The sequence below is a fragment of the Tupaia chinensis genome, unplaced genomic scaffold (genome assembly GCF_000334495.1).
Source record: "Tupaia chinensis unplaced genomic scaffold, TupChi_1.0 Scaffold000493_1, whole genome shotgun sequence".
NCBI lineage: Eukaryota > Metazoa > Chordata > Mammalia > Scandentia > Tupaiidae > Tupaia > Tupaia belangeri.
In genome coordinates, this window is record NW_006160005.1 from 1,149,849 (window position 1) to 1,167,336 (window position 17,488).

The window sequence follows — 17,488 nt, forward strand, 5'->3', positions numbered from 1 at the left end:
CTACAACTCCCTTTCCTGGTGTCATCGGGGATGCGGGAACTTGGATTCCTTAGGTCTCCCAAGGGACACTTCCCACTAAAAAGACACCCTGAGGTCTTGGTGGGAACCAGCATTAGGAGAAGTTTGATACCAGCATGGGGACTTCAGATCATCACACAAGGTCACACCCCCACACCACCACCTTGGACGTCTTCTGCCTTGTGGTCGAAGGACATGGTTCCTTGGGGGCCCAGCGATAGTGTTCTGCAGTGTTGGACTAACCCAGGAATGTCCTGGGTTTGCATCCAGGGGTCTCCCTGTGCCCAAGATCGGGGCTACCTGAGGGTGGGAGTGGATCAGTATGAGGACCCTTTTGGGGGAACCGCTTTCTCTCTCTTTCAGGAAATGGATGAATAAACTGTGTGTGTGGGGGGGGAGGGAGAATGGTTCCTTGGGTGGAAGCACCTTGGCTCCAGCAGTTTGATCTTTGATGGCTAATTCTCAGAGGCTTCCAAAACCTCACAGGCCCTGGCTTCTGAGGTTGACTGACCACAGGGAGCCCCATCACACACCCTCAGGTAAAGGGCTCGCTTCTTCGCTTTGTTTCAGACACGTTTCACAGGGGAGCTGGCATGACTGGCAATGGCTCTGGACTCCCGAGTTGGCTTGGAAGAAGCCACTGGGGCCCTCCTTACCCCCTGACTACCCAGGGCTGGGCGGGGCCGGGCAGGGGGCCGAGGCCACCCATACACTCATGGTGATTGGCTGGCTCGGGACCTTGTTTAGTTAGAGCAGGGGTGGACCCAGACACAGACAGCTTGGAGCAAGGACATTCGATTCCAAACTGTATTATGCAGTCCCCCATTTGAGAAGTTTCATAGCAACAAATTTGTTGGGTTCTTTCTGGCCTCCTCTAGTTGAGAAGCGAACCGAGGCTGGCAGGGCTGGTGCGTACAAAGGGCTGTAATAAACATGCCCGGGGAACAGGCGGCTGCACCCTCCAGCTATTCAGCACGATTTCACAGCGCCGGGACGCCCTCATTATGGTGTGGGCTGTTGTCCTATACAAAGTCAGATGAGATAAATTTCGCCCCTTTCTCTACAGAATGGTTTGTGAATGATACTCGTCCTGGAATCTGTCAAAAGATAGGAGGTTTTGTTTACCATTTGTCTTCTTTATGGACTTTGGGGGCTGTTTCTTTCTTAGAGCTGGCAAAGAAGACGTTGCTTTTTAACCCTTTCAACCATGCTTCTATTGATAACAATATTAATTGATCATCATCGCAAACCATCTGTGATGGATAAAGACATTCCGGGAGTCTCCCGTGAACCCAGTTGCCGTGAGAGTGAGCATCTAGCATCCGTTACAAAGGGTGTGCGTTCCATCTCACTGAGCAGCCCGTTTCGTTTCATTCATTCCCTGCCCTGGCCCTGGCCCCTTCAAGCCCACAGCTACCGCGGCTGAATGGAGGCTGCTCAGAAGGTGTCCAACCGCGGGCGGAAGCGTGAGATGTCCTCGCTGTCTTGGCCAGTGCGCTCTTGCTGCCCCCACCCACCCCTTCGTTCTGGCAGCCGTGCCAAGGGTGGGCAGGCAGAGCACCTCAGTCCTGCCCCTCTGGGTCCCTGGGCCACTGTGGCCTCCTCCTTCTCCTCCCCCACCCTTTTTTCATGCCAGGTGCTTGGTTCTTTCTTTTTCTTTCTTTCTTTCTCTTTCTTTCTTTCTTTCTTTCTTTCTTTCTTTCTTTCTTTCTTTCTTTCTTTCTTTCTTTCTTTCTTTCTTTCTTTCTCTCTCTCTCTCTCTCTTTCTTCCTTCTTTCTTCCCTCCCCCCCTCCCTCCCTCTCCCTCTCTCTCCCTCTCCCTTCCTCTCTCTCCCCCTCTCTCTTCTTGCTGCTCCCTCCTTCCCTCCCTCCCTCCTTCCTTCCTTCCTTCCTTCCTTCCTTCCTTCCTTCCTTCCTTCTTTTCTTCCTTCCTTCCTTCTTTTCGAGACATTTTTGCTATAGGGTGCCTGTACTTGCCAGACAGAGAGACAGAAAGCAAGAAATCACCCCCCAAGGGGGATGGCCATACCACAATCCTTTCTCCTCCATTCTGCTCTTGGGATTTGGGGCATGCACGCACATGCACCTGGCATGACTTTCAGGCAGGTGGGTTCAGGACTTGAACTGTGGTTGGCCATGTGGGAGTCCAGCACCTTGACCACTCTGCTACCTGCTGGCCCCTCATCCTTGGTTCTTGACCCTCACTTCACAGTACCATCAGCATTTTTGTCTCTTGTTTGTGCCCTGGCTGTACCTTGGAATCCTCTGGGGAGTTTAAAAGTACTCCCGTTTGCATCCCACCCCCAGACACAGAGCTTCTGGTTTAACTGGTGGGTCCGGATGAGACTAGGGTATTGGGACCTGGGAAAGCGTCCCAGGTGATTCCCATGTGTCGCCAAGGCTGAGGCAAGGAGCCATGTAGGAGAGGAAGAAATGAGGTGCCAAGTCGCTTTCTGTGGTGTTGGGGCTCACAGGTGGCCCAGTCCCTCGCAGTTATTCTTGTGAGGGGAGAGATTTATGACCAATGAATTTAAATATATTTATGACTCTTTTCATGAAAACTAGGGAGGGGTGTATTTAAAATGTAAACTTTTTAAATCTATTTTTTTTTATCATTTATTTATTTTTTGCAAGAGAGAGAGACAGAGGCAGCACTGCAACAGCAGTCCACTCTCAGCTTCAGCCATCTGGATTACGGGCACCTGTGTGCCTGGCGTGTTCAGGCAGATCTCTAGATGCAAATCTGGAACATTTCCATGTGGGCCAGCCTTATAGAGGGTGGTGTTTTACCCTTGTACCTCCACCTACATTTTTAAAAAAGAGGAGACTAGCAGTTGGCTTAATGGCTATGTCGCTGGACTCCCATGTAGTCGACTGCAGTTCGAGTCCCAGACCCAGTGGCTTAAGCTCACGCCGGGCGTGTGTGTGTGTATGTGCCCAAGATCCCGAGAGGGAATGAAGGAAAAGGGATTGTGGCGTGACCACCCTCCCTGGGGGTGATTTCTCACTTTCTGTCTGTCTCTCTCTGTCTTTCTGGTGAACGCACATGCCCTATAGCAAACACCTCTCAAAAATATTTATTTAATTCTATTTGTTATTATTATTTTTTAATTTGGCTAGAGAGAAACAGAGAAAGAATGGGAAAGCGAGAAAGCCAGGGCCAGGACTCAAACCACAGTCGGCCATGTGGGAATCCAGCACCCTTAACTGGCACACCACCTATTGGCCCCCTGTATTTTTAAATTTTTTTGGAGAGGTTTTTGCTATAGGGCACGTGCACTTGCCAGGAAGACAGAGAGAGACAGAGAGACAGAAAGCAAGAAATCACCACCCAGGGGGGATGTCCACGCCACAGTCCCTTCTCCTCCATTCTCCTCTCGGGATCTTAGGCATGCATACACACGCACCAGGCGTGAGTTTAAGCCGCCAGGTCCGGGACTCGAACCACGGTCAACTACACGGGAGTACAGCGATATAGCCATTATGCTAACTGCTGGTCTCTGGCCCCCTGTATTTTTTTTTTAAGAGAGATTTTTGCATGTGCATGTGTATTTGCCAGAGACACAGAGAGAGAAAGTGAGAAATCACTCCCTGGGAGGGTGGCCACGCCGCAATCCCTTCTTCTCCATTCTCCTCTTGGGATTGTGGGCACACATGTATGTGCACCTGGTAGGAATTTCAAGTCCTGGGTCCAGGACTTGAACCGCAGGCATCCCCGAGTGGGAGTCAAGCACCTTAATCACTATACCACCTACTGCCCCACCCCCCAACATTTAAAAATTTTGCCAGGCAGGCTGGGAGCTGAGCTCGTGTGATCTGATGTCACAATGTCCAGGTCAAGGCATGACAACATATGATCATCATTGCCAGACTGTGTGTGTGTGTGCATGTGCATTCATGCATGCACATGCACATGTACATGTACGTGTGTTTGTATATGCGTATCCATGTGGATGTAGATCTGCTCACTTGAGGGCTTAGTCACAGCTAGTTGCCTGCCTGGGACCTCACCCCTCTTGGCCTTCCTGGCTCTCAGGTGGTGTCCCCAGGGCCTACAAAAGCCTCAGGAGCACCCTTCCATTTTGCGGCCCCTTCTCACATTACCATCTCCCATCACATCTGGGGGGAGGGTACAGGGTGAAGGGTTGGTCATCTGAGGCAGGGAGGTGATCAGTGGCCAGAGCAGCTCCAGCTTCGAGGACAGAGACCCCACCCCAAGGTCTGACTCCAAACACAGTGAGGGAAGGTCAGCACCTCCAGGGCAGAGCAGTGACCCCCTCTGACCCTGCGCCAGGAAAGAGAACCCCCAGGGGAGGGGCTCAGCCTCGGCTCTGAAAACCCCTATCTATAGATACAGCTCCGCATTCAAAGTCTGCAGGGCAATTGGCCAAGTCACGTGACCTCTCCACACCTCGGTCTCCTCGTCTGTGGAATGAGATTCAGATTTCTGGTCTGTGAGTTCCTTCCAGCTCTGACATTTCCACAGTCCATGTGCTCTTCTTAGTCAACTTCTTCGAGGTCCCGGGTACACCAGGACAGGTTCTTGTCACAGGGAAGTTTGTGGTCTGGTTAATGGGGAAGCTGGTAGCGCCTGGAAATCAGGTAGTGGTGGTTTTTCCTAAGGACTTCATAAACGAAGATCCCGATCTTGTGATTCGGAATGGGATCTTCTCGGCCTGGCCCTGTAGTTTATTATTCTGTGACACTTGTCACTCTCTGGAACATGAGTATCCTCCTCTCTCAGGCCCAGATTCCACATGGATGTCACTAAAGGATCCTGAAAGGGTCCCTTGTGCTTCAGCGGAAAAGATTCCTGATCTTTGAGCTCCTCGAGTGAAAGGTTCTGGTCTTGGCAGAGTGTTGAGGACATTTTACTTGGAAAATAGTGTCTTCCAGGCCCTTGCTGGTGGAGAGCACTGGGTGGGCCTCAATGAACAGGTGTAGGATGGATAGCTTTTTTTAATTAAAGTTTTTTTTTTAATTATTTTTTTGAGAGCTTTTTTTTTTTCTTTGCTATAGGTTGTGTGCGCTCACCAGAAAGATAGAGAGACAGAGAGACAGAAAGTGAGAAATTACCCCCCCGGTGGGGGATGGCTACGCTGCAATCCCTTCTCTTCCATTCTCCTCTTGGAATCTTGGGCACACACGCACACGCACCTGGTGTCAATTCAAACCACCGGGTCCAGGACTTGAAGTGCAGTTGACTACATGGGAGTCCAGCAACATAGCCATTATGCTAACTGCTGGCCCCAAGAATGATCTAGTTTCATTTTATTTTATTTTATTTTATTATTAATTTTTCATTTGACCAGAGAGAGAGAGAGAGAGAAAGGGAAAATGAGAAAGCAAGCTCATGTGGGAGGCCAGTGCCCTAACCACCATGTAACCTGCTAGCCCTGGGATGAATAGCTTTTAAAAGCATGTAACTTTTAGAGCACAGAGTTATTTAGACCAAGGTTCTAGTTCTACCTCTGGGGAAGACGTTTTAGTTTTCTCCTCTGCAAATGGGGTTATGACTAGTTCCTCTTCCTTGTGTCTCAGGCTTATGGTGCAGATGAGAAGGCCCCAGCACATAGATGCGTTCCATCTGTATTAGGTGCTATGATTACTTGTTTGTGCTTTTACTGTTAAAGTTTTTGTTTATTTTATTTGTGATAAGAGATCACATGCACTGGGGTGGGGAGGTTACCCTTGACAGGGTCTTGTCACACTGAGATCCCCTGTCCCCGGCCCTCCAGCTCGTCAGGACCTTGGGCCCATGTGTGTGTTTCAGGCCAACCTGGGGATCCACACCCACGGTCACCCATGTGGCTTCCAGCACTGCGTTCCAATTTGCTGTGGACTGCGCTGCCAGGATGAGCCTGTTAGAATTATTTGCACAAGTCAAGGGAAATGAAAACCCCGGAACCGTCTGTCATGGCAGCACACACACGAAGTGGGGACAGTTCCTTTGACCGTCCAGTTGCCGTCATTCTTTCCGGAGTGGTGGTGCTTGGGAGAACCGGCCTCTCTTGCTCAAAGGGCTCAGCCCCAGTGTGGACTTCGTGGCTGATTTCCCCAGGCCTGGACAGGGCCCTGAGGACCTTTCCTAATGCCATCGCACGCAAAGGGTTTGTGCACTTAGGGAGCACAGACGACAAACGAATCGAATGGCAGAGATGTGTCCCCAGCCCAGCTGCTCGCAGAGGCCCTGAGCAGACAGGTGGGGAGGGGCTGTGAGCATCCAGGCGCGGTTCCGGAAGGGCCACTAATAAAGACCAGGTGGGGCCAGCAGGCGGCATAGTGGTAAGGTGCTGGAGTCTCACGTGGCCTATCGCAGTTCAAATACCACACCCAGTGGTGTGAACCTCACGCTGGGTGCATGTGTGTGCATGCCCAAAACCCCGAGAGGAAAATGGAGGAGAAGGGATTGTCACGTGGCCATCCCCCCACTCCCGGGGGGTGATTTCTCACTTTCTCTCTTTCTCCATCTCTCTGGTGAGTGCATGTACCCTTTAGCAAAAATCTATCAAAAAAAAAAAAAAAAAAAGAGAGAGAAAAGAAAAAGAAAAAGAAAAGAAAAGGAAAGAAAGAAAGAAAAAAGAGAAAGACCAGGTAGCATCAGAGGGCTCCCTGCCAGACTGGGGCTTGGAGCCAGATGGGAGGCCTGAGCTGGCCTCCGCAGTCCTGCAGCCCAGGGCCTTGCCCCTGCCCTCCTGCCCCGAGACTGTGCGTGCAGGCGCTCACACATTCTCTGCACACACACAAACACACACACACACACACACACACACACAGCCATTTGCAGGACCTGCAGCTGTAAAACAGGTGCAGGAAGACTATAGTTAACTAGATCACGGAGGGTCAAATAACCCAGTTTGGGATTATGGGGCTCCCCTCCCCCTCCACTTCCTGCTGTCCGCACCTTGATCTGAAAATGGCAGAGAAAGTCGGGGCCCTGCAACTTGAAACATTTATTCTTTTGTGTCTAGTTAGCAACTGCTGGCAGAAAGGAAAGTCAGATTTGGAGAAGGCTGACACAGACAGCTGATGCGAAGTTTGGGGCTTATCTGCGGATCTTCGCTCCCTCATTAGCATGGAGAATTTGAGGGTGGAGAGTGTTCCTAGTGGAGGTTGCGGATGACCTGGGATATGAGGGGATTATCATTCCCGCTCAGCTCCTCATTCCTCTGCTCAGCTCCTCATTCTTCCCTCCAGATGCTCAGCGCCCGCCCGGGAAAGGGCAACCGATTGGCCCTGAGCTGCATTCAGATTGGTAACTATTCATGCCTTTAGTCTGCAGGTGTTTATTGACCACCTACTATGTGCCAGGCCCTGAGGTTATTTTGGTGACCCCTGGAGCTTGAGTTCTGGTGGAAGGTAGACAATAAACAAAGAAGAAAAGGTAATTCTAGATTGTGGTGAGGTACAGGGAGGAACCAAACAGAGGAAAGAGAATGAAGCAGGGGAAGCTGCTCCTCCAGGTGGCCTGGTGCTGGCGGAGCACAGAACATTTGAGATGAGACCTGGGAGAAAAGAGGAAGAGGAGGGAAGAACATTCCAGGCAGGACCAAAGTCTGGACACAGGACTAGGGCTGGGGGCCTTGGTCAGAATGGAGGGCAGAGAAGGGCAGGGGCAGCGCATTGGAGCCTAGTGAGGAGATGGGTCTTATTCTAAGCAGTAGAACCTACCAGAAGGCTTCAAGAAGGGTGACCTGAGGGATACACCCAGCTTCCTTTTTTATAAAAGTGCCTTCTATAACACAAGCCACGTATGAGGAGAGAATACGTGGACACCCCATATTCCACGAAGAACTTGAATCCAGACCATCTGAAGAGTTCTCAGAACTCAACAAGAGGGTGATAGTGAAGTGGCGAAAGGGTGCTCTGTGAGGTCAACTCGGGAGGGTCCTGCGTTAGCACCTGGAGATCTCCTGAACACACCAGGCACCCGTGTGCCTGCCATTCAGGACTGGCCAGAGCTGGGGGCGGATCGTGGCATTGAGAACCTATTGGGATTGCCTGTCTCTTTCTTTCTCACACTCTGTCTCTCTTGCTCATGGAAGAAGGAAAGAAAGAAAAACAGAACAAAATAAAATGAAACAAAAACACTCCAAAAAGAAACAAACAATCCAGTTAAAAATGGGCAAGATAAGTGAAAAGACACATCCCTGAAGATAGATGGATGGCAAATAAATACGTGAAACCACGTTAGTCATTAGGGAAATGCAAATTCGAACCACAAGGAGATCCCATTCATTGAAAATAAAAAGCGCTCGTGATACCAAGTGCTGGTGAGGACGGGGAACCGATGGAATGCTCATGTCCTGCTGGTGAAGTGGCACAGCTGCTCTGGAAAACAGCCCTGCGGTTCTTATGAAGTTCAACAGACTTGCTATAACACCCAGCAAGTCACTCTTGGGTATTTATCCTGTAGAAACGAAAAGTGACGGGCCAGCCCCGTGGTAAGGGCACTAGATGCCCTGTGGCTGACTTCAGTTTGAATCCCAGACCTGGTGGCTTGAAAAACATGCTAAGCACATGTGTGTTTGTGTGTGTGTGCGTGCCCAAGATCTTGACAGGATGGAGAAATGGAGAATGGTTTTGTGGTGTGACCACACCCCGCTGAGGGAGTGCCTTCTCTTTCCCCCTCTTTCTCTGTCTCACTGTCATTATCTAGCATGGACACACGCCCTCTGGAAAAGTAGAATAAAATGAAAATTGATATTCACAAAAGCAGTAGGTGGCTCAGTGGCTAAGGTGCTGGATCCCCACACGGTTGACTACGGGTCAAGGCCCGCACCCAGCAGCTTGAAACTCATGCCAGGCTAGGCCTGCGTGCCCAAAATCCCAAGAGGAGAATGGAGGAGAAGGGGTTGTGGTGTGGCCATCCCTCTGGGGGGTGATTTCTCACTTTCTCTCTTTCTGTTTCTGTGTCTCCAGCAAGCACACTTGCCCTATAGCAAAATCTCTCTCTTTCTCTCAAAAAACAAAAAAAAAAAAAAAAAAAAAGAAAGAAAAAAAAAAGAAAGAAAGAAAAAAAGATGTTCACATCAAAACCTGTATATGGATGTTTATATTCAGCAATTATCCATAATTGCTGAAAACTGGAAACAATCCAAGTGTGCTTCATGGGATGAGTGGAAAAACAAACAGAAAGGCATGCCAATCGATGGGACGACTCAGCTGTGAGAATGCATGCGCTCTGCAGGATCAGCAGTTGGCGTAATGGCTATGTCGCTGGACTCCCACGTAGTCGACTGCAGTTCAAGTCCCGGACCTGGTGGCTTAAACCTAATGCTGGGTGCGTGTGTGTGCATGCCCAAGATCCCGAGAGGAGAATGGAGGAGAAGGGATTGTGGCATGGCCATCCCCCCTGGAGGGTGATTTCTCACTTTCTGTCTCTCTGTCTCTGTCTGTCTTTCTGGCAAGCGCACATGCCCTATAGCAAAAAAACCTCCCCCCCAAAAATAAAATTCTGTTCAATGTCTGCTTTCACTCGAGTCTTCTCCCTCTTCTCTTCCACTGTCTCTATAAAATTTTTTAAAATTAAAAAAGAAAAGAAAATGCACACGCTCCTGATCACAGCAACGTGACTGAATCACGGGTGTCTAGCTAAGTGTGAGAGGGCAGTCTCCAGAGATTACACCCCCCTGTATGACCCCATTTGTACAGTTGTAAACACAGATGTCATACATATGTATGATGTGGGATAAGACATTCTGGAGAAAGTGACACTCTAGGGGCAGGGGACAGATCAGTGGTGACCGGGAACGGAGGTGGGAGGCTGATGACAGAGGAGAAGCAGGGAGTTCTTGGGAGCGCTAGAGTGTCCCGAATCTTGTCTGTGGTGGTGGCTGCAAGAACCCATGCATGTGGGCCAGCCATGGCATGGCGGGTTAAGATGGCTGGATCCCTCATGGCTGACCTGCGGTTTGAGTCCTAGACCCAGAGACTTGAGAAACACGCCAGGCCTGTGTGCATGTGTGCTCACGTGCGTCCTCTCCCCAAAATCCTGAGGGGAGGGGAAGATGGAGGAGAAGGGATTGCAGTGTGACCATTTTCCATGGTGAGAGGGGTGCCTTCAAACTTAAAAAAAAAAAAAAAATCTCAGCATGTGCCAAAACCCATAGAACTTACGCCAAAAAAAGGAGAAATTTATTCTGTGCAAATGAAATGATAGTAACAATCGTAAGAGACTTCTTTAGGGCTCTGTGACACTGTGACTTTGGGCCTCCTCGTTTCCATCTGCTGTGACTCGAAGTTCTGAGCTCACTTAGCGACAGCCCCCTGGGTCAGCATTCAGACCCCCTCCACCTCTCTGAATCGCCCCAGCCCCCGCGATTGCGCTGTCCATCTGGTGCTGCCCCGTCACCTTTCGTCAGGTGTCAGAACGTCCTGCCGGCCTTTGCCAGCTTCTGCACCTTTCGGCTCTCGGCTGCTGGTCCTTCATATCCTGTTTTGGGGAGTGGGGAAGCAGCAGGTACTTGGATGCCCCTTTATGCTGAATGGCTCCCCAGTGCCACCTCTAGGAAGGTCCCACCCGGCTTCTCCTGAGAGACCCAACACACACGGGGGCATGGGATGTGTTCAGATGACAACTTCCCTTCCAGTCTTCCTGGGCTGTTCTCATCGGATGGCCACACTGCAGCAGCTAGAGGTCAGCCCAGTCCGTGTGCCAGGGCCCGTCCCAGGGCCAGGCCTGCCCTGCCTCCCTTGGGGATGGTGTGCAGGTGTACAAACCTGTCCTGCTTAAAGCAGAGAAGAATGTCTCCCCCTAACCCTGGAGGGTCACAGGCAGTTCTAGCTTCTGTGTGAGCTGCAGAACGTGGAGTCTGTGATTGGCTGGAAGGATCAGCCACGCCAGGGAACCCAGAGACATTCCCCTGTTCACTGATAAAGCAGCCGCAGAATCGAGACAGGCTATCTCTGCCTGCTGGTTTCTTCTGCACCCTGAAGGCCTCGTGAGTGCTAGAAAGGGAGTCTTCCCACTGAACTTCAGTGAGGGGTGCTCCAGGGCCTGACATTTGAGCACCGCCTTCTTCAAAGAGGGAACAGAGGTGAACCCTGCTCTAGGCCGGCAAGGGTGGGGCTGCTCATGGGGTGGGCCCCTGGCAGGAGCTCCCACTGCAGGACACTTCCCTGGCCCCGACCAGCTCCCTGGTAGGCCAGGGACTCAGCGGCCCAAACCCCTGGGACCTCTGCTGACTGCCCCTTTGTATACGGTCCTCAGAGTAACATCCGAGAGCCGGAGAACTGCTGGGAATTAGGCTGGGAGGGACTCCAGAGCTCTTGGAAGCCCTGATCCTGCTGGGCCCAGCTAGCCTGCTGAGGTCTTGGGGCCCTCAGAGACGCCGGCCATGGAGGTTTCCTGTCCCCAGCAAGGTGGTGCCTCCCACAGGGGCGCCGGGCACGACGGGGACCTGAGCTGAGTGGCAGGATAGTCGTCCCCTGAGTTTGGGCAGGGGCTGGGGAGAGTCCCCAGGGAGGAAAGTGCTTACCTGAGGCTCACGGGCATCTGTCTGCACAGAACCACGGTCTGGGTGGCTGAGCCAACAAGGAGTTTACTCTCTCAGGTGTGGAGGCCAGAAGTCTACGACCGAGGTGTCAGCAGGGCTGGTCTCTTCTAGGTCCGTGAAGGAAGGATCTCCCAGGCCTTTCTCCTTGGCCTGTAGATGATCGCCTTCTTTCTGTGTCTTCCGTGGTCTTCTCGTGGTGTGCGTCTGTGTCCCCCTAATCCCCTTTTTCTTATAAGAAGGCTAGTTTTTTGGACAAGAGGCCATCCTACTGACCTCATTTTAACTTAATCACTCTTTTAAAACAAATAAACTTTGGGACCAGCAGTTAGCGTAATGGCTATGTCGCTGGACTCCCACGTAGTCGACTGCGGTTCACGTCCCGGACCCGGTGGCTTAAACTCATGCTGGGCGTGTGTGCGTGCGTGCCCAAGATCCCAAGAGGAGAATGGAGGAGAAGGGATTGTGGCATGGCCATCCCCCCTGGGGGGTGATTTCTCGCTTTCTGTCTCTCTGTCTCTCCAGCGAGCTCATGCTCCCTATAGCAAAAATCTCTCTAAGAAAAAAAAAATGCTGGAGGGCAAGAGACAGAGACACAGAGGGTGGGAGAGAGGGAGAGCGAGAAAACATCCTCGGGGTGGGGGGGGATGGCCATGCTACATTCCCTTCTCCATTCTCCTCTTAGAATTTGGGGAACACACACAAGCACCCAGTTTGTTTTTCAAGACTCTAGGTCCAGGACTTGAACCACGCAGTGAGCACATGGGATCCAGCTGCCTTAACCACTATGCTGTGATCTGGCCCAGTCACCCTTTTTAAAGACCGTGTTTCGGGACCAGCAGTTGGCGTAATGACTATGTCACTGGACTCCCACATAGTCGACCGCAGTTCGAGTCCCGGGCCCGGTGGCTTAAACCCATGCCGGGTGCATGTGCGTGCGTGCCCAAGATCCCGAGAGGAGAATGGAGGAGAAGGGATTGTGGCATGGCCATCCCCCCTGGGGGGGGTGATTTCTCCCTTTCTGTCTCTCAGTCTCTCTCTGTCTGGCGAGTGCATGCGCCCTATAGCAAAATCCTCTCCAAAAAAAGAAAAAGAAAAAGAAAAAAAAGACCTTGTTTCCAAGTTCATACCATCCCGGGATACAAGGGTTGGGGCATCAGCTTGTGGGTCTGAGATGGGGAGGATACACTTCAGCCCTAGCAGGAGGCCAGGCTGGGAGCTGTTCATGGCTGCTGAGGCCTGGGTGGGGCACCATGCTGTCTGAAGTGGGGTGCTGCCGTCTGTTCTGGTGTCCTTGTCCGGCCTGGAGCTGCTCCCTTCCCTTCTCCTCCACGAGCAAGTGTTGGGAGGTCACTGCCATTTGAGGGTCCTGCCTGATCCAAGGGTCCACGAAGCCAGGATCCTCAGGGGAAGAGGCTAGAGCTCCCGGAAGGAGCCCCAGGTGGACTTTGAGAATGCCGCGGGGCCAACGCAGTGGAAAGGCCGCCCCAGGTGAGGCTGTGGGCCTGCCAGGATCAGGACAGAGACAGCGGAGAGAACAGGGCAGAGGCCTCTGCACAGGCCAAGAAGTCTGGAGCAGTCATGTGCCTTCCGGGTCAGCCTGCCAGTGCTCAGCGAAGTCCTTGACGCCCTTCTGTTGACTGACCGGCTGTCGGAACAAGGGCTCGCAGCTCACTGCAGGTGGTGCTCTCGCAGCCAGGGCTGTCATGGCGCACACAGGAGGCCTGGAGGGCCCTGCAGCAGGACCCTGATAGCAGCAGTGGGAGTGGGGATCCCCAGAGCAGGCCGCTGCCCTGAGTCCTTTGGAGTCAATATGGAAACGAAGCCTTTGTTGGAAGTGACTTTACTGGAGTGTAGACTTCTGTCCTCACAGATGAGGAGTCACCCATGCTTGAGACAGGAAAGCACTAACCCGGTATCGCCAGGAGGGCGGGGTCCAGACCTGGATCCTCGGCCGCCCATCTGAAACCTCTGGGGTCCTCTGTGGTGTGCATCCCCGTCTGATGGCCCAGAGCAAGGACATCCTGGCTCCTGCCCTTCACGGGGAGGAGCTCCTGCCTGCCCTGTTTGTGGGAAACTTGATCCCCCTGCGTTCTCAGGAACCCAGCTTCCGCCTGCTCTCATCTTTCTCTTTATGGAAAAAACCTCGCATGGGTTGTTTCCTGTGACCAGGTGCTGCCTGCACCCTGCAAGCAGCTTGACCTCCCTGAGAAAAGTGGCCCACTTCCAGGGGAACCGGTTCCTGTGGTGGAAGGTGTTCCAGCCGGACTGTGCTTTCAGAGAATTAGGGAGGCTGTCTCCCCGTCCCTGTCACCGGACCCGTATTGCAAAGAAGACCACCACGAGCCCGACTTCCACATTATCCCAGCTCGCTCCATCCCTCTGCGGCTCTGCATGTGTATGTGTGTGCACGTGTGTGCTGTGCTTCTGGTCTGTGTCCGTGTGTGTGGGAGCTGGCAGGCATCTCTACAGGAGAGTGGATGTACTAAGTGGCTTACAGGATGTGGGTGCCCAGCTGGAGGAGGGCTCTGCCCAGGACAGAATGAAGCCTGGGGATGGTCACACTGCCCTGGTGGTGACCCGAGTGCTATCCGAGGTTCCCCACCTTTGGGACCCCGATGATTTCTCTTTCTAGGGCCGTGATGGGGTAGACTGGCAGCCCAGGTCAGCTGCTGCCTCTGTCGGGCCAGACCAGGGGTCAGATTGTGTACAGAGCCTTGGGAGGAAGATTTGGAAACCGGGTACCAAGCACAAGCTCGTGTTTACCTGAAGAATGGGCCCAGCACAAGTAGGCGTGGGGCTGCCCTGCCGAGATGCACCGGGACTGGACGGCCGTGGGCTCCAGCAGATCTGGCAGCTCGCGGCCCAGGGAACGGAGCAGGGCGCCAGCTGTGAGGGCCACGCAGAGGACAAGGGTAGCATCTCTTGCCCCTCTCCCTGAGCCTGCTCTGGGCCAGCTCCTGCTAAGATAAAGACGATGACCTAGGCTGACGGTTCCGGTGGTGCCGTGTGTGACGTGGCCCTGAACCTTCAGTGACCAAGCGACCTTTTGTGACCTCCCTCTAGCCAAGTCAGAGGATCCAGACATGACGGGTCCACAGCTGTGTTCCGTCAGCACCGGGGGAAGAATGTCTTGGCATGAGTCTGAGGATTCCCAGCAAGCTTGCAAAGCAGCCAGTGGGGGTCAGCCAGCATGGACCCCTGGGGTCCCCATCTGCCTGATGCCACGTCCCCTTCAGGGGCTTGGGACAGTGGGGTCCAGTAATGTGACCCTCCACGAGCACACGGCTAGGGTGGAGATGCCGCCCATACTCGGGCCCCTTCCCACGTGGGATGGATTGAAGGGCTGCAGGGAAAACTCACAGGCCTCTCCAGCCCTCCCCGCCTCACCGTCACCCTCAGTGTCCCCCAGTGGGCACGCCAGGCTGGGTCTTTTCTTACTAACAAGTAAAACAAACAACCGGGAGCGAACTGGAACTGAGGGGAGATTTAAGAAGATCATTTCCTAATAAAAGCGATGACTCCTGTCAACTGGGGCAAAATCAGAACGGTCCACTGACCTGGCCTGAGTCCTCTGGGTTACCTTCTGCACCCAGGGCCTGTCCCTCTGCCCTCCTCAGTCCTCACAGAGGGGCACCCATGCCCAGCACCTTCACACCAGGTGTTTCCAGAAGCTTTCTCCTGTCCAGACAGACACAACTTCAGCAAGCAATTCCTCACATTCTTCTCCTCTCTGTTTCCCTCCCTCCCTTACTCCTTCTTGTCCTCGTTCTTATCAGCTGCCCCGGCCCGGCCCGGCCCGAGGCTGGCCGGGAGAGGCCTTATTTTCACCCGCAGACTCATGCGTCCTGCTGTCTCAGGGTCTGCTCTCACTTCCTTGAGTATTTCTGCCCCACGTGGAGTAGAGGCAGCTGCTGTGACTCAGCCACAGCGGCTGCAGGATGCGCCCTTGTAGACGGTGTCCCGCCCTCTCTGGGTGTCCTTTGGGATGGGTAAGCAGGGCGCTCCCCTCCTCCTCAGGTCTTCCTGCTCGCCACCCCCACTCTGAGCCCACTGCCTGGGTCAGGGAGGGGGACACCGCAGGGAATCTTGGTGCCATGGAGCTGCTGTTGGCCGCACCCACTGAGCTTCTCGGTGTTAGTGGGACACCTTCCGAAGGCCTCTGGCTGCTCTGTCATAGGGATTGGGGCCTTAGAATACAGTGGGGAGCCTCAGGTTGCAACATGATGAGGTGGGCCACGCACCCCAACTCTCTACCCCTTTCTGAACCAGAGGGAGCAGGATAGGGTCTGCTCTTTGGTGCGGCAGCCATTTGCCTGGGACGTGGGGGGCCCTCTGTCCTTTGGGATGGGTAAGCAGGGCGCTCCCCTCCTCCTCAGGTCTTCCTGCTCGCCACCCCCACTCTGAGCCCACTGCCTGGGTCAGGGAGGGGGACACCGCAGGGAATCTTGGTGCCATGGAGCTGCTGTTGGCCGCACCCACTGAGCTTCTCGGTGTTAGTGGGACACCTTCCGAAGGCCTCTGGCTGCTCTGTCATAGGGATTGGGGCCTTAGAATACAGTGGGGAGCCTCAGGTTGCAACATGATGAGGTGGGCCACGCACCCCAACTCTACCCCTTTCTGAACCAGAGGGAGCAGGATAGGGTCTGCTCTTTGGTGCGGCAGCCATTGGCCTGAGAAGTGGGGCCCTCTCTTGCCCTCCCACCCTGGCCACGCCCTTCCTGCAGGGCCCTGGGAGGGTCCTTTACTTTGCCGGTTCTGTTTGCACCTATAACAGGGCTTTAAATGGCATGGTCACTGGGACCTGGCCTAGTGCCGCAGTTTATGGGTTTTGTGATCCAGAAGCAGAGCCTCAGCTCACCGGATGCAAAGCAGGGGGAGGCAGGCAGCAACCAGGGAGCAAGGAGACCTGGGGCCTGGGGCTGGCAGGGGGTTCAGAGTACAAATGCACAGACACACCCTGCCGAGGGGGGTGTTCCTCCACGCACGCGTGGGCTGTGGGCACTGCATTCCGGAAGACATATTTCAGGTAGGCCTTCCTCCTGAGGCTTCAGAAGGCCTCACCTTCCTGTGGCCAAACAGCCCTTTCAAGTGTCTGTTTTGACTGCATTCCCCCCTCCCAGCAGATGGCCAGTATGTCAGCACTCCTGGAATGTGTGCGGGCTTGGCCGGGCCTGCCCCCTCCTCCAGATCGCTGCTCTTCCCCTGGGCTGGGGTCCATGGGCCCGAGGGAGGGTGTGCACTGACCGCTTCCCACCTCGACCCTCCTGTTGTGTGTCTTCTGCAGCCTGTGATTGCCACCCCGTGGGTGCCGCTGGCAAAACCTGCAACCAGACCACCGGCCAGTGCCCCTGCAAGGACGGCGTGACGGGCATCACCTGCAACCGCTGTGCCAAAGGCTACCAGCAGAGCCGGTCCCCCATCGCCCCCTGCATCAGTATGTGGGGGCCCCTCCTTACAAGGCTTGGGGTTGGGTGGGGGGCCCTGGGTGGGCGCTGGTCACTGACATCCGGGATTTAGTGCTCATCAACGTGCGTCTCTGCGTTCAGTGCCCAGCACTCAGTGAGAGCCCCTTGGAAACTCCCGGCCTGGGGGTTCTGGCAGAAGCCGCTGGGGGCTCAGGGCCAGCTTCTCTGTGGCTCTGTCTCCTGGCAAACACTGAGTCTCCCAGCCCCTGGGGGTAAGCAAGCCCCTCTTCTCAGTGCGGGCCCGATTCTCACATTCCACTCTGACCCCGGAACTGGGCTGGACTTGTACCACCAGCTGTCGCTGCTGAGAGAATCCAGTTGTCCCCTGCCCCCAGTGATGGCTGGAACCAGCCTTTCAAATTTCCAAATAGAAAGACCAAGCTTAAAAGTAGGAGCCGACATTTCAGCACGAGAGGCCCAGCCCTCGGGAAGTGGGAGCTCACAGCTTCCAACACCCTCTGAATCTTCTCCTTTTTCTGCCAAGAACGGGCTGGTGCCCGGTGCGAG

General features: G+C 53.8%; 1 protein-coding gene across 1 annotated transcript in view; it reads left to right on the forward strand.

The window, feature by feature from the left end:
* Window positions 1-17,488, forward strand: part of NTN1 (netrin 1) — a gene marked incomplete at its 5' end in the record, with an annotated part of 253,366 nt that overhangs the window by 166,675 nt on the left and 69,203 nt on the right. Inside the window, one exon of the mRNA XM_006156427.2 lies at window positions 16,801-16,950. Within this exon, the coding sequence (XP_006156489.1) occupies window positions 16,801-16,950 (150 nt within the window). The remainder of the gene's footprint in view (window positions 1-16,800; window positions 16,951-17,488) is intronic.